The sequence below is a fragment of the Orcinus orca genome, chromosome 2 (genome assembly GCF_937001465.1).
Source record: "Orcinus orca chromosome 2, mOrcOrc1.1, whole genome shotgun sequence".
Taxonomy (NCBI): Eukaryota; Metazoa; Chordata; class Mammalia; order Artiodactyla; family Delphinidae; genus Orcinus; species Orcinus orca.
In genome coordinates this window covers 172,122,458-172,135,694 of record NC_064560.1, presented here as the reverse complement: position 1 = coordinate 172,135,694, position 13,237 = coordinate 172,122,458, and the positions used below count along the sequence as shown (strand labels likewise).

General features: G+C 46.1%; 1 protein-coding gene across 1 annotated transcript in view; it reads left to right on the top strand.

Moving 5' to 3' along the window:
• DPF3 (double PHD fingers 3) overlaps positions 1 to 13,237 on the top strand; it is a 260,049-nt gene that overhangs the window by 195,832 nt on the left and 50,980 nt on the right. Inside the window, exon 8 of the mRNA XM_012537113.3 lies at positions 5,874 to 6,002. Coding sequence (XP_012392567.1) covers positions 5,874 to 6,002 — 129 coding nt within the window. The remainder of the gene's footprint in view (positions 1 to 5,873; positions 6,003 to 13,237) is intronic.

Here is a 13,237-nt window from a genome sequence, read left to right as displayed (position 1 = left end):
TCCCCCACCGGGCTCCCCAGCTGCCCCGCCTTCCACATTCAGGGAGGAAGGCATCATTTGTCTTCCCTCTGGAGCCCCAGGGTGGGACCAGAGTTGCTATTAGGTGGCCAAGAAGAACCAGCCTGAATGGAAGCCCAACATTTTTATTCCTTGGATCCGTGGGATTTATTTTTTCATCAGTTCTAGGGAAGCAATGAAAAAAGGTGTCAGGCCTTGGGGATAATTTATATGAGTAAACACGTAAGGGGTGGGGTGAGCGAGAGCATGAGAATTAAGGCCATTTATCCAGGCTTGGAGGCTCTGTGTGCCCTCTGGTCCAGCCTTCCCCGCAGTCTTTATCTTGCCACTTTAACCCTCTCCTGACTCTACTCCACTTGGGCCCAGCACGGATCTCTTCACAGCCTCAGCCTTCCGCTGCCTCCCCCGCCCCTCCCGGGTCCCTCATTAAAGGCTGGGTGGAAGGGAGCAGGCTGCGGCAGTGGCCTCCAGCTGAGGCCTGCTCGCTGATTCTGAAGGGAAGGCACGTCGGCTCACCCCCTCCCTCCCCTCCCGCCCCGTCTCCGCAGCTTCCTCCTCCAGCCTGGCCTGTCCAGTGTGCCCTGTGTGGCCAGCCTGAGGCTGCCTTCCACTCTCCGTCTTTTTTTTCTTTCCCCTTCTCTTTACTCTGTCCTCCGAAGATGCGCTCTGCACCGCCAAATGGCACCAGGCTAGGATGCTTTACACTTGAGAGATGAAGTAATAACAGGTGGCAAGACCAGAGGCTGCCAGAGCCCAGGATTCTGGTTGCCATGGCAACATGTCAGACCCGTGGAGGGGACGGAACTGTCAGCCGTGGAGGGTGGTGGGGGAATGAGTGAGGGGAGCGAGGAGAGGCACAGCGCCTCCTGGAGGGCTCTTCTCTGTGCCCCTGGGGTCCCGGAGCGCTGCACACCCCTGCTAGCGGGCCCTGGGGAGACAGCTGCTGGCCTGGGGCTGGGGTCAGGCTGGGTGGAGGGTACGCGACATGGCCCCGCGTCTGTGCACACCAGGCCCTGGCAGGCGGTCGGAGCGTCTGCCCAGGATGTGAAGTCACGCTTTCGTGGATGTGCCATGGAGGAGCCTAAACTTCTGGCTTGCTTCCTCTTTCCCTAGGACACTAGGGCTGCAGCTCTGGTCTCAGCAGAAGCAGGTGAAGGGCTGCTGCTTGTGGCCAGCCTGTGCCCATCGCTCATGTTCCTCTTGAGCGGCAGGCAGGCGTATTGCGGCGGAAATCAGGCTGAAAGGGGAAAAGACAGCCCTGCCTAGGGGCCTTGTTTGCCCTTGACACGTGGCCTGAATGAAGTAGAGAACCCTGTAGTATGGTCATGCGCCACACTGCCGTTCCAGAATGACTGCTCACCCTTTCCCGGGTGCGCTGGTGGGACTCTGGGGCTTGGCTTTTCCTTTCTCTTGGGTTGATTTATTTAAATGTTCCCTCCCACCTTCTGTTATTATTATTATTATTTGGGGGGATTTCCTCATGAACTTTGTTCTGATTTCCATTTGTTTTCCTTTGAGCTTTTTAAACTTTTTCCCCTCCCGCCCCCCAGGTAAACCCCTACACTCTCAAGGCTCACTTTCTTTTCTCAGCAGCTTCCTTGCATCGCTTATATGATCTCAGCCCATGAACATTCATCAACAGAAAACCAAAGCCATCGTCGCGGACGCTGCCATCGAGATACCACTTGGGTCTTTGGCCTCCCCGTCATCTTGCTCTATAAAGTGGGACTCAATTTCCCATAAGCGGAAGCAGAATCTCTAGTTAAATGCACTTGCAAGGTCTGGGCGAGCTTCCTATTTATAGCAAAATCCTTTTTATAATGACCTCATAGACGGTGCCAGGAAATTGCTCACGGATGGGTCAGGCCAAAGGCCAATAAAGCCACGGTGTGAGCTTTACTTAAAAAAATTCCTTCATGAGCCTCTGGAATTCTTTGGAGAAGTGTTTTCACGGGTTATATGACAATAACTGGGGCCACCGGGATGGATTACAGTGGTAGAGACATTAAACTTAAGTTCAAAGGGAATTTCCGCTTCATCAGGCCAGTCTCAATACTTTTTATCACTTTGGGCTTCCCAAAGAAAGTACTGGGTGAATCACATTTATGAAATATTATATATGCAACGTTGGCTCTGGACTTCCCAGAGGCAGAGAAGTGTGATTAGAGACAAGAGTCTCTGAGGACACAGGCAACCCGGGGGTGAATCCCGCTTCCTCCACTTCTTAACTGGGGCTTGAAGCCAGCCCCTTAATCTCTTTGGGCTTCCGTTACCTCATCTGTCAAATGCTCCCTACTTCACAAAATACTTGTGAGAATCAATGAAATAGTGTGTGTAAAGCATCAGCATAAGATCTGTCACCATTCTGTAGTGTCATATGTGTCTGCTTCATCTTCTCAACAAACAGTTGAATGGGGGGCGCTGGGTGGGTAGGCACAAACTGGTGTCCCCTTCTCAAGAAACAGCGAGTCCTAGTCTTATACTTTTCCTGTATGTCTGTGTACAGGACGATGTCTCACCTACCAGAGTAGGGAATAGTACAGTGTTATTCTTCCAGCAACCCAGGGCTCTCGGCCACCCACTCTGTGTACTCGGGGAGCTAGACATGACCCAGGACAGATGACCGACCGTTCATTTGGACGTGGACCAGCTCTTCGTTTTGGAGACTGGGGAAATAAACCAGGCAGTGAGTGATATTCAGAGTGACAGATAACTCTGCCTCAGTCCCCCTAGGAGGAGCTCCCGAGGCATCACTGGGCTGCCTACCTACCTCTCTGCCATCGTTTTCTAAGCCATTCATCTCACACATCATTGTTAACCATTTCCTATGTGCAGGACACATAGGTTTTCCAACAATGGGTTGGATGTGGTCCCTGATCTGAAGGAGTAAACCACTGAATATGTGGTGATGAGGCAGGTGTATACATGTATAGACAAGCGAAGGGTCATAGAAGCAATGTCAACAGCGTGCTCTCCCTAAGGCCTGACTGCTCATTTCTGGCTGGGGACTTGGGAGAGCTCCATGGGAGAACCCTCACTAATCCTAAATACCCCAAAATGTACGAGAACCAGAGGTGAAAGCTATTGATTAGTCCATCCCATGCCATTTTACCAAGATGGAAGGAAGCTTGAGCTCACTGTTGTGAGGGGAGAGTAGGAACTGAAGTGGAAAGGATTTCACTGGAAAATGAAGTCTAACTGCTCACTATCACTTTCTACACTGGGCCCTCGCTGGACTAAAATGGTACCCGCTCACCTGGCATGTCACCACTGTACACACCAGGGCCTGCAGCTGGAAGTTTATCACCATTTTCATCCCTTTGGCCAGGAGCTTTGTATAACCAACACATATATGCGGGGACCCTGCTCTGCTTCAGTCTCCTCGGAAGCTTCTCTTCATCAGGTGAATTAAATCCTCTTCCATTGGTCTTTCTCCATAGGATTGATTTCTCCATCACTGTCTGCTTTGCTCTACTAGATTGTTTCTAAATTTTTTATTTCTTCCCATATTAGAGTCCCTGATTCGGTAGGGTGTTCTGCCAATGGTCTGTTGGTGGTGAAAACTGTAGAATTATCTGGGCATTCTTATACTCTATATTCTACTTCTCCATCCTCATAAATCACAAGGAATAGTGTGTTGGAGAAAAACCAGATTCTTTGTTGCTTAAAGATTTTGTGAAAGGGGAGAAAATCTGGCCTAAAAAAGAGAACAGGAGGCAGGTGATGAGACTGGGCTTCCTGAGAGGTTTAGTGTGATGATCTACATGGGATTCTTTGATCACTCTTCATGCAGGAAGCTACCTAAGTTGTGATTGGCATCTCCACATTTTATATCTAGTTCATAGCAGTCATGAAACTTAGCTCTGTTTTACACTCAGCCCGTACATTTAATATAACCCACTTCTTACTGTTCATCTTTTGATTGATTTCCATGATAGTCGCTTAATCAGGAAACCCTGAGTTTATTTGCTTCATAGACATACTTGGATTTTCTTGAGAGAGTTCTTTTTTTTTTTTTTTGATGCGGACCATTTAAAAAGTCTTTATTGAATTTGTTACAATATTACTTCTGTTTTATGGTTTGGTTTTTTGGCTGCGAGGCATGTGGGATCTTAGCTCCCGGACCAGGGATTGAACCTGCACTCCCTGCATTGGAAGGCAAAGTCCCAACCACTGGACCACCAGGGAAGTCCTGAAAGAGTTCTAAAAGTTGTTAAGATGGCAACTGAGAAAGAAAGAAGAAAGGGACTTCTTTCTGGATTTGGGCAATGAAAATTTTATAGGCAGAATAAAATTTTTGCAGACGTCCTGCTTTTTGGAGATTATTTGCAAAACCATTCTGTATGACACACATCTGTCTTTGAGATGCAGTGACTGATGAAGAAAAACCCACACTCTGCAGGCCACAGGGTGTGGCCCCCTCCTCTGTCTGCTACAAACAGCCCACATTTTTCTTGCAGAGAATTGTCTGCCTCCCTGAAGATGAAAATCAATGACTTAGAAACTGATTAAACAATCCAAATAGCAACTGATAAATGGATTAACCCTCTATAATGCAATTCTGTGAGCTTTTGTCTTCCGCCTTCCCCAGGTAAGTTTTTCTATTCCTAGAGGCAAAGCAGAAGCATGGAGGAAGCGGAGGCCAGGGGGAATCATATTAAAGTCGGTGAATCCGTTTATCACTTACTGTCTGGATGGTATTTCTGCTCACATATCTGCTTCCTTTTACAGATTTGTACCCTGATGAATGTTAGGCAGTGAATAATGAACGATAGGGGCAGACACTGGGGATAGGTGAGAGGAAGATACCCTGGTGGTTTAGGCTGATCCCATAAACAGAGAGACTTTTCTTCTCAGTCACAAACAGGGAGCGTTAACATGACAAAGAAATGTCCACAATAGGGATCAAAGAACAAGTAAAATGGAAGGATTTCTTCTCATGCAAAGAACCTGTCCAAGGCTTTTTAACCAGCCCCTAGACACTGAGATTTCAGTGCTTGAGGACATGTGCTGTTTTCACGAAGTTTTGTTTTTAAAATCATGTCCCAAGATGTTCCTTTGTCTTTGTGTAGGGCCTTTCCGTAAGGGTGGCTTATGAAAGTCTTAAGCCTCCGATATGCTCACTAACTCACCGTTCCACCCATCTCCGGTATGAGGCTGAGCTAAGTGTTCAGTTCTGATTCTAGGCACTTGGGGTCTGCTGATTAACTAGTCCTGGGTGCTTTCCATGACCAACAAGTCTGGACTTCAGGGAGATGGGGCTGAACAAGACTGGACACCTGTGTACCTGCCCACAGGTGCATCAGAGTCCCCCAGAGCATCTTCAGGGTCCTTCCTGCAAATGATCCCCCATCTGTGCTTCTTTGTTTTCCTTTTCAGAGACAGAAGGAATATCTCCTAAACGAGAGCATCTTTCCCAAGGGCAAGGCCTAGATAGTGACCTTTCTCTCTTCCTCTAGTCGCACCATCATTGATGGTTACCATCTGATGTTTGGGTCCCAAGGGCTCATTGTTCAGGGATGAGAGAAGTTCACTTGGTTGGTAAGGCCTTCTGGATGCTTCGCTGATCCAGGGATCCAATCAGAAGAGCAGAGTAGTTTCTATAAAAACACAGAGCTGACAAACATTACAATCAAACTCAGCTCTGGATGGCTTGCAAGACATTGGTATGGTTGAACCGAGGAGAATCATAAAGAAAACTTTGCCCAAGTTAACAACTTGGTTGTAACAAAACCTCAGATTCTAAACTTCATATTCTTTCTGGAGCAGATTCTGCCATCATACCATGGGAGAAGAGGGGCCGGTGGAGACTCACCAGAGCCTAACATTGGATTTTTAAAAAAATGTTTCCACAGCCCAGAAAGGACCGGATGGGACAGTCATTCCCAATAACTACTGTGACTTCTGCTTGGGGGGTTCTAACATGAACAAGAAGAGTGGGAGGCCGGAAGAGCTGGTGTCCTGTGCAGACTGTGGACGCTCTGGTGAGTGTGGCCCCTTCTCGCATCATGTGCCCGTAGACCAGGAACTCTTCCACTCGCACTCCTCTGCCGTCTTGTGGGGGTCAGGGGCTGAAGGGTGGGTGCAGAAGTGACGGTGATGATACTTCGAGTGGAGATGGGTTTTCAGGTTATTTTGATTTGTTCCTTCTTGAGGCTTACGAACTAGAAGTTATGCCCTGGGATCTGGGGAAAAGGGAAAGAAGAAGGTTTGGGCTTTTGTCTGTCCGGCCTTTCTGTGAGGTGGATATTTCTTTGTGTGTGTTGTTGTGGACGACAGTGAGACAGTGTGGAAACACCCGGAGACACAGGCAACGTGCTTCCTTGTATCGGGTGACGTGCCTGTAACAAAGAGGTGCGTTGGTTCTGCAGAAGTGCCCGGGGCAAACCGGAAGAATGTGGAAACGTGAATACTGGGAGAGCAGCCACATCTGGAGCTGTGGGGGGCACAGACCCCTGCGCTCCTGGGTAGCTGCATAGATGCCACCCCATTGGCCACTTATCCCATTTTCTCATGTGGAAAGCAAAAGAGAGCCCGGTCGATCAAGGAGGCAAAGGGCAGGTGTTCTTAGGACTCCTCTGCAGTTGACTTGGCATGTTTTGAATTTTCATCTTCAGTCTATTCAGAGACTAAAATTGGTCTTGTTCTTCCATTCTTAGAATGAGCACAGGTCTTCAAGTTTTGTGCAAGCTGTTTTGCTTTCAAATTCCATTATTTTGCGCTGGATCGTGGTTGGCTTTTCATATTGTTTTATGTTATAACGAGGCCAAAGTGCAAGGCAGGGAGGAGAGAAGGTTTCAGACTCATCTTTAGTCTCATCAACTGCTGACTGGTAGGTGAAATACAGTTTGGTTGGGTGGTTCTTTCCACCAGCCAGGAGTCATGGCTCCTTCCCACCTCTCTACCCAGCATCTGTTCTACTCCTAGTCCTGAGAGAAGGCCTGAGATGACCACACCCGGCTTTACTATAGCAGCTCAGTTCTTCCCTCGCTCCGTCCGCAGACATTAGCTTTAGTCCTTTTGTATTTGGTCTTGGGTTGTTTAAGCTTTAAGACTGACTTGAACAGCAAATCAGTAATTGGAAAAGCACTGTGGTTTTTACTGCATACAACCCTCCGCATTTAACCCTTAAGGACCCTGACAGGGTGGCCCATCTGTGCAATTCTGTCAACTCCTTCACTTGCCAAACGTGATACCTAACGTTGAACTCTTTATCCTACTGGTGCCAGCTTAGAAGAGAGGGCCCATGTGATAGTGGAGGGATTTAGATACTCAAAAAGAAAATGAAACAAATGAAATTCACTTCAGCATTTTTAAAAAGCAAGCGATCAGACAAAATCTCTACCACCAGAAACCAAGTTACTTGGTGGCATGATACTCTAGGCAGAATTTTATGGACTGCTATGGGTTTGGGAGGAGTTAGAGAAGGCAGCTTCAGAATTCTCAGTGAAAACTTCTGAAATTTCTCCTCTCCCTTTCCTACAAAAGACGGGTACTTGGATCTGATCCATGGGGGACCAGAAGTGGGCAGTTGTTTTTTTTCTGTACAAAGCTTCTCTCTTCACAGCCTTTACTCAGCTTCTTCTTCCAAGGATCTGTCTGCTGTGTGACTCAGGGGGCCATTTTATACCAGCCTAGGTGTTCTCATTGCATTCGCCAGGGATTAATTTTGGTGGATAATTTAGTCAAGGTCTGACTCTGATGTTCCTGAAATAGTCAACACCTTGTGAATAAGCAGGTGGCATTAGCCCATGGGATATGCTTGTTAAGGCAGGTGGGCCAATACTTCTTCTCTAGGGCCTCCCTGGAGTCCTTCCATGGAAGAGTGTGGAGCTCGGAAGAGCTGTCTTTTCCTTCCCATCTACCCCACTACCTACTTTTCCTGGGAGAAAAAGTGAGATTCCGGAAATTGGCACCCTAAGTGGTACCTTATGACCTCATCGGGGGCAGTCCTGGGGCCCATTTGGAACGTGAAAAAGTCTCTACCGGAGTTTTATAGACTTCAGGATACAGTCTTTTATTTGGCTTTTCCACCCCTACTTCCCACTTTCTCAGTGCTCTGAGTTAGATTTGACAACCCTGGACTTTCTGGAGTAACTCAGACCTGGGTGTGTTTAGGGCCTGGCGTGTGTGCGTGCATGCCTGTGTGCACACACACGTGTATGTGTATGTGCACGTGTGTGGGTGCAGATCACAGAAATTTCCTCCAGTGGTTAAAGAAAACGGGAGACTCTTTTATTACCTACCACTTATCAGACTTTCCAACTTCTTTTTGCTTTCAGTGCAAATGAACTACATGATGTAAGGGCAGAATTGAAAGGGTATGGAAAGAATGGGATTAGAAACGGGTAAAAATAAAAATAAAACGGATGGAGGCTTAACCACCTTGACTGGGTTATCTGACAGTAATACCTTTGTAAAGCTGACTGTCAAAGTGAAGGACAAACATTGTGCAAAGAAACGCCAACTGAAAACACCAAAGAAATACCAACCAGGCTTAAAAACCACCAAGGAAACGCATTGTCTGGGGTGGGTTGAGCGAGCGTGCATGCGAATGTGTGCCTTCGGAAGAGAAGAAAGAAAGATCGTGGTTGAATCTTGCGCTGTCAGAGCTGTGGACAAATATATTATGGTAGAGATGATGCCTTTTCAGGGAGGGGAGAATCCTTTTCCCTGGAAATTTTGGCTTTGTCCCGTTACCCCAAACCCCTGTCACCAGGTGACACACCCAGTTAATCCCTTTTGGCGTGAAATGGTTTATGATTTTGCTATTAAGAATAACACTGTAATAATGTAATAAGAATATTAATAATGCTGTCTGTTGCTTAACCCATGTGCTGATATATTCATCATACATGTCAGCTCATTTGGGAGGAGAAGGCAGGAAGGAGAAGGAGGCAGCGGCCGCAGCACGCACCACGGAGGACTTATTCGGTTCCACGTCAGAAAGTGACACCTCAACTTTCCACGGCTTTGATGAGGACGATTTGGAAGAGCCTCGCTCCTGCCGAGGACGCCGCAGTGGCCGGGGTTCGCCCACAGCAGATAAAAAGGGCAGTTGCTAAACGCACGGAATGGACTTTCTGGGCAATTAGCCATCACCCTGTGACTTTGGTCATTGCTCTGGTTCTGATATATATATTTTTTTAATGAAAGACAATTTAGGTTTTCCCTTCATCCTTGCTTTTTCCTCTCACTTTCCACTTGTCCCTCCCCCTTCCTTCCCTTTATTTAGGTACATACAGCAGAAGCACAGACTACTGAAACAAAACAGAACAAAAGAAAGAATAACAGTCCTTCAGAGAGATGGCATCGTGATGTACTATTTATTTTCCATAGAAATGGGAAGTTAGGCGGATTATCTCGTTTTTTGGGGGGAGGGGATCTTTTTGACATGAGCAGAGTTGATTTCCTCAGTTTTCCTATTTATTGGCAAAACGAAGAGAGGAGGAACATTGGGTTTGGAAACAAAGAACCAATAACGTTAAAAAATGATATTTTATATCTTCTAGCTATGATTAGAAGCAGGCCTTTTTTTTTTTTTGAGACAGAGAGAGAGAGAAGGGAAATCAAAGAAACTGAAGTAATATCCTGTTTGAAGAAAGCCTGTATGGGGGAGGATTTCCTTGACGGGAGAGGATGGTACTTGGTACCCCACGGAGCTGGTGGCTCCCCACGGCAGACCCCCTCCCCATTTCTCCTCCCCCGACCTTTCCATCTTCCTCTCTGCTTGCGAGAACATGCCAGCAGTTCCTGAGAAGCCGGGCAGCCTGTGTGTGGCCCCCGTCCGGCCCCTGGGCCCTGACCTGCAGCGCCTGTGGGATCCTCCTTCTCCGTCAGCAGAGCTGCTGTTTTCTTGTTGCTGGTTTTTTCCTCACTTTCCTCCTGGTGGAGAGCAATTTCCAAACACAGGAATGGAGTATAAGCAGAAAGTCGTGGACTCAACAGTGACCAAACCACCCGAGGCCGCGCTCATGGAAGAAAGGACGTTACTTCACAGTAGATTTCCCTCTCCCCTCACCCCTGTTTAAAAACGTATAAATACCCATTGGATGATCAAGTCTCCCATATTTCTTCTATTTTTTATAGTGCCCTCCAGGCACTTTGTTTTATGTTTCCAGTAGCACCTCCTGAAATAAACCAAAGCAACACTTGCTCAAGGCCCCTGGGGTGATGAAGACCATCTACCTTGTTGGCCAGCCAGTCCCAAGGATGAACAGCTGTGCGGTCCTAGTCAAAAGGTATGTCCTGGCTGACGTGTCTTACAATAAGGGAAAACCATCATAGTTGTTTTAAGTTTATTCCTTCTTTCTTTTTTTCCTTTCCCCCGCTCCTAACTTGTCTTTTGTTTTTCTGGGTTCGGACCCCCTTATTCGTGTGGGAGTGGCCACTGGAACATCTTCTACCCAGCCATCTGCTGTCTGTGTGTGCATGCATACCTATGTGGGCCCAGGCCTAGGTGTGGGAGCTGAGGCTTGCTTGGGCTCTGGGAGGCTCTGTGTGGAGAATGGTGGACTTCTGGCTTCAACTGCAAGAGAAAACGGCTGGGGAGTGCTTGGCTAACTCTGCCTTCCTTGGCCATACCTGGAAGCAGAGTCCAGGGAACTGAGGTTCGAGTTGGCTGCTGTCCTTGGGTAGGAATTGAGGGGGCTGCATGTCTAGGGTGGAGCTCCTTGCTCCAGTTACCAATTCAACAGCCAGGGGGATGCATCCAAGTTAAAGAAGATCTCTGATTAGGCACAACATTCAACCTAGTTGATTTGAAGATTCTAAGCTCCCACTAAGTGTGGTCAGGGTCTCCGGCCTTCATGAGAGCGTAGGTCCAGAGATGTAGGCACTGCCCTTTGGCTTGGGTTGGGAGATCCAAGAGGCTGCCCAGGCAACAGGCTTAAGTGTCTGGGAAGATCTGCTTTGACAATCCAGCCTTTGCAGAACCTCACGAATTAGACCTCTCATTAAAATAACAAACCAACCCAACAGAAGAAAGGTCCAAGCAAAGAAACCAATAAAAGGACTCCTTGTGCTTCCCTGGTAGCCTGAGACAGACAGGGCTTCCACTTTCCTCCTGCTTGAAATGTGTAAGTGCTCTCCTGGGCGTTTGTGCTCAGTTGTGAGAGAATGAAAGGAACCACGTCACCCACTTTGGGGATGTTCTACCTAATCTGTATGTGGCCCTGTTCCTAGGAAATATGGCATAAACCTCCAACATTGTAATATTCCTACATGCTCACGTGTGTGAAAAAGCCAGCGTAGTTGGTTCCAGTTGGTTTCTGCTTAGGGGATACAACCTGCTCTTCCTGTCATCCTCCACCTCTTTACTTCATCTGTTCTGTTACTTCATCTGTTCTGACTCAGACATTGGATTCACAGCATTACGACTTGCTCTCACTGGTAAAATATGAGCTTCTACATTAATAAAAATATGTCCAACCAATCTATACTGTCATTTGTAATCTTGTATTGGGTTCGCCAAAAAGTTCGTTTGGGTTTTTCTGTAAGAGCGTATAGAAAAACCTGAACGAGCTTTTTGGCCAACCCAACAGTTGTTTGTAGTCCTGAAATTCTCAATGACAGCTTGACTTTGAACTTGAAATTTTTAAAAACCCACATAATCAAAACAAATTATAAAAAGTCACCTAATTTCAGAGTCTAGCTTGGGGTTCTGAGGGAGAACCAATAATGAACTGTCTAAACACACTCCCATGGAAAGGTTTATCTGAGGATGACTATTGCTTATCTATTTTAGTTTTGCTAGTATAGCTTGATCTTCAGTGTCTCTTGCTAGAGGTGGCAGATATCCTCATCTTTCTCAGTTGGTGTAGCCAAGGTGAGCATAGTCATGCATCTTAGCATTGCCTGAGTACCTTGTCTCACCTTGCGAACAGTATCTTTCAACAGACTCAAAATTTACATCCTTTAAAAAAACAGGAAAATAACTGGAAGGGACTTTGAAGATAATCAAGGTCACATCTTTCACTTTTCATTGAGAAAGGTCAACCCGGAGAGACTGAGTTACATTTGAGAGGGTAAAATGGACATTGCTTTGGAGGAAAATGTCTTAAGGGGAAGGAAGAAAACTCTGAAAGGAGGCATAGGAGGAGGAAGCTGGCTTTCCTGGATTTCCAAATGCCTTGATGGTCGTTGTTATATCTTTATCCTCCTTTCTTTATATAACAATGGCCAAACATTTATATGCCAGGTCTTGTTCTGTTTCCCCTGGAATAGTTCATTTGATCCTCTTGACTACCCGTGAGGTAGGTGCTTGTATTATCCACAATTTACAGATGAGGAAACTGAGGCTTAGTAATTGAATGTACCTGAAGCCCTGCAGCTAATAAGGAGCCAGATTTTGGTCCTTGGCAACCTGACCCCAGGATTCATACTATTTACTTTTGTTATTGTTCTGTGCTGCCCCTTGCATATACATGGAAAATATATATATACATATATATCTCCCTTCCCTTTTCTCAGGCCTTTAAAAGGTGACTTTATTAAAAGCAATTTCAAAACTGAAGAGTAAGCAATTAGATCCCAAAAAGATAATTCCAATTAAAATTCTGTGCAGAATTTTATAGAGAGCTCATCTTCTAAATCATCATTTCCATACGTTCCCTCCTGATGCCTATTAGGGACAAAGATCTACTTTTTTGCGACCTCAGAAATTGCAAGAGTTGTGTGAGCAGTCAGCGCATCTATCGTTCTGTTGTTGCTTTTGTTAAAAAAAGTATTGATACTCAAATATTAATATAAAATAAATTAGAATCATCAGGATGAAAATGGTCTGACTAGTTTCTTTTATCATCATGTCAGTAAAGCACCACCCCAAATCCTTCAGAAATGTCACCTAATTTTCTGAGACCTAGCCCAAAGATAGGAGAATCAAAGATAATAGAACTTTCTAAATTTGTTGCAACATTCAAATCCCCTGGGTGGAACCGCTGATGTAAAGGGGATTATCGTTGTTGTCTACCTGTTGTTTTTTCCTACCTAGGACAATCTAATCCTTCACATCTGTTACTGAGACTATGTAGAGATTAGACCCTCTAATCACCATTAACACTGGGAGTGAGTGTTAATTTAATTTTTTATAGGTACTTTAAAGTCACCAATGCAATTTGCTGCTGGTATTTTAGAGAGAAGGATTTAATAAAAATATGATGTTCACATCAATAGTGTCCCTTTAAGTCTTCCTGCTTACTTTGTATCTCTCTTTGCACCT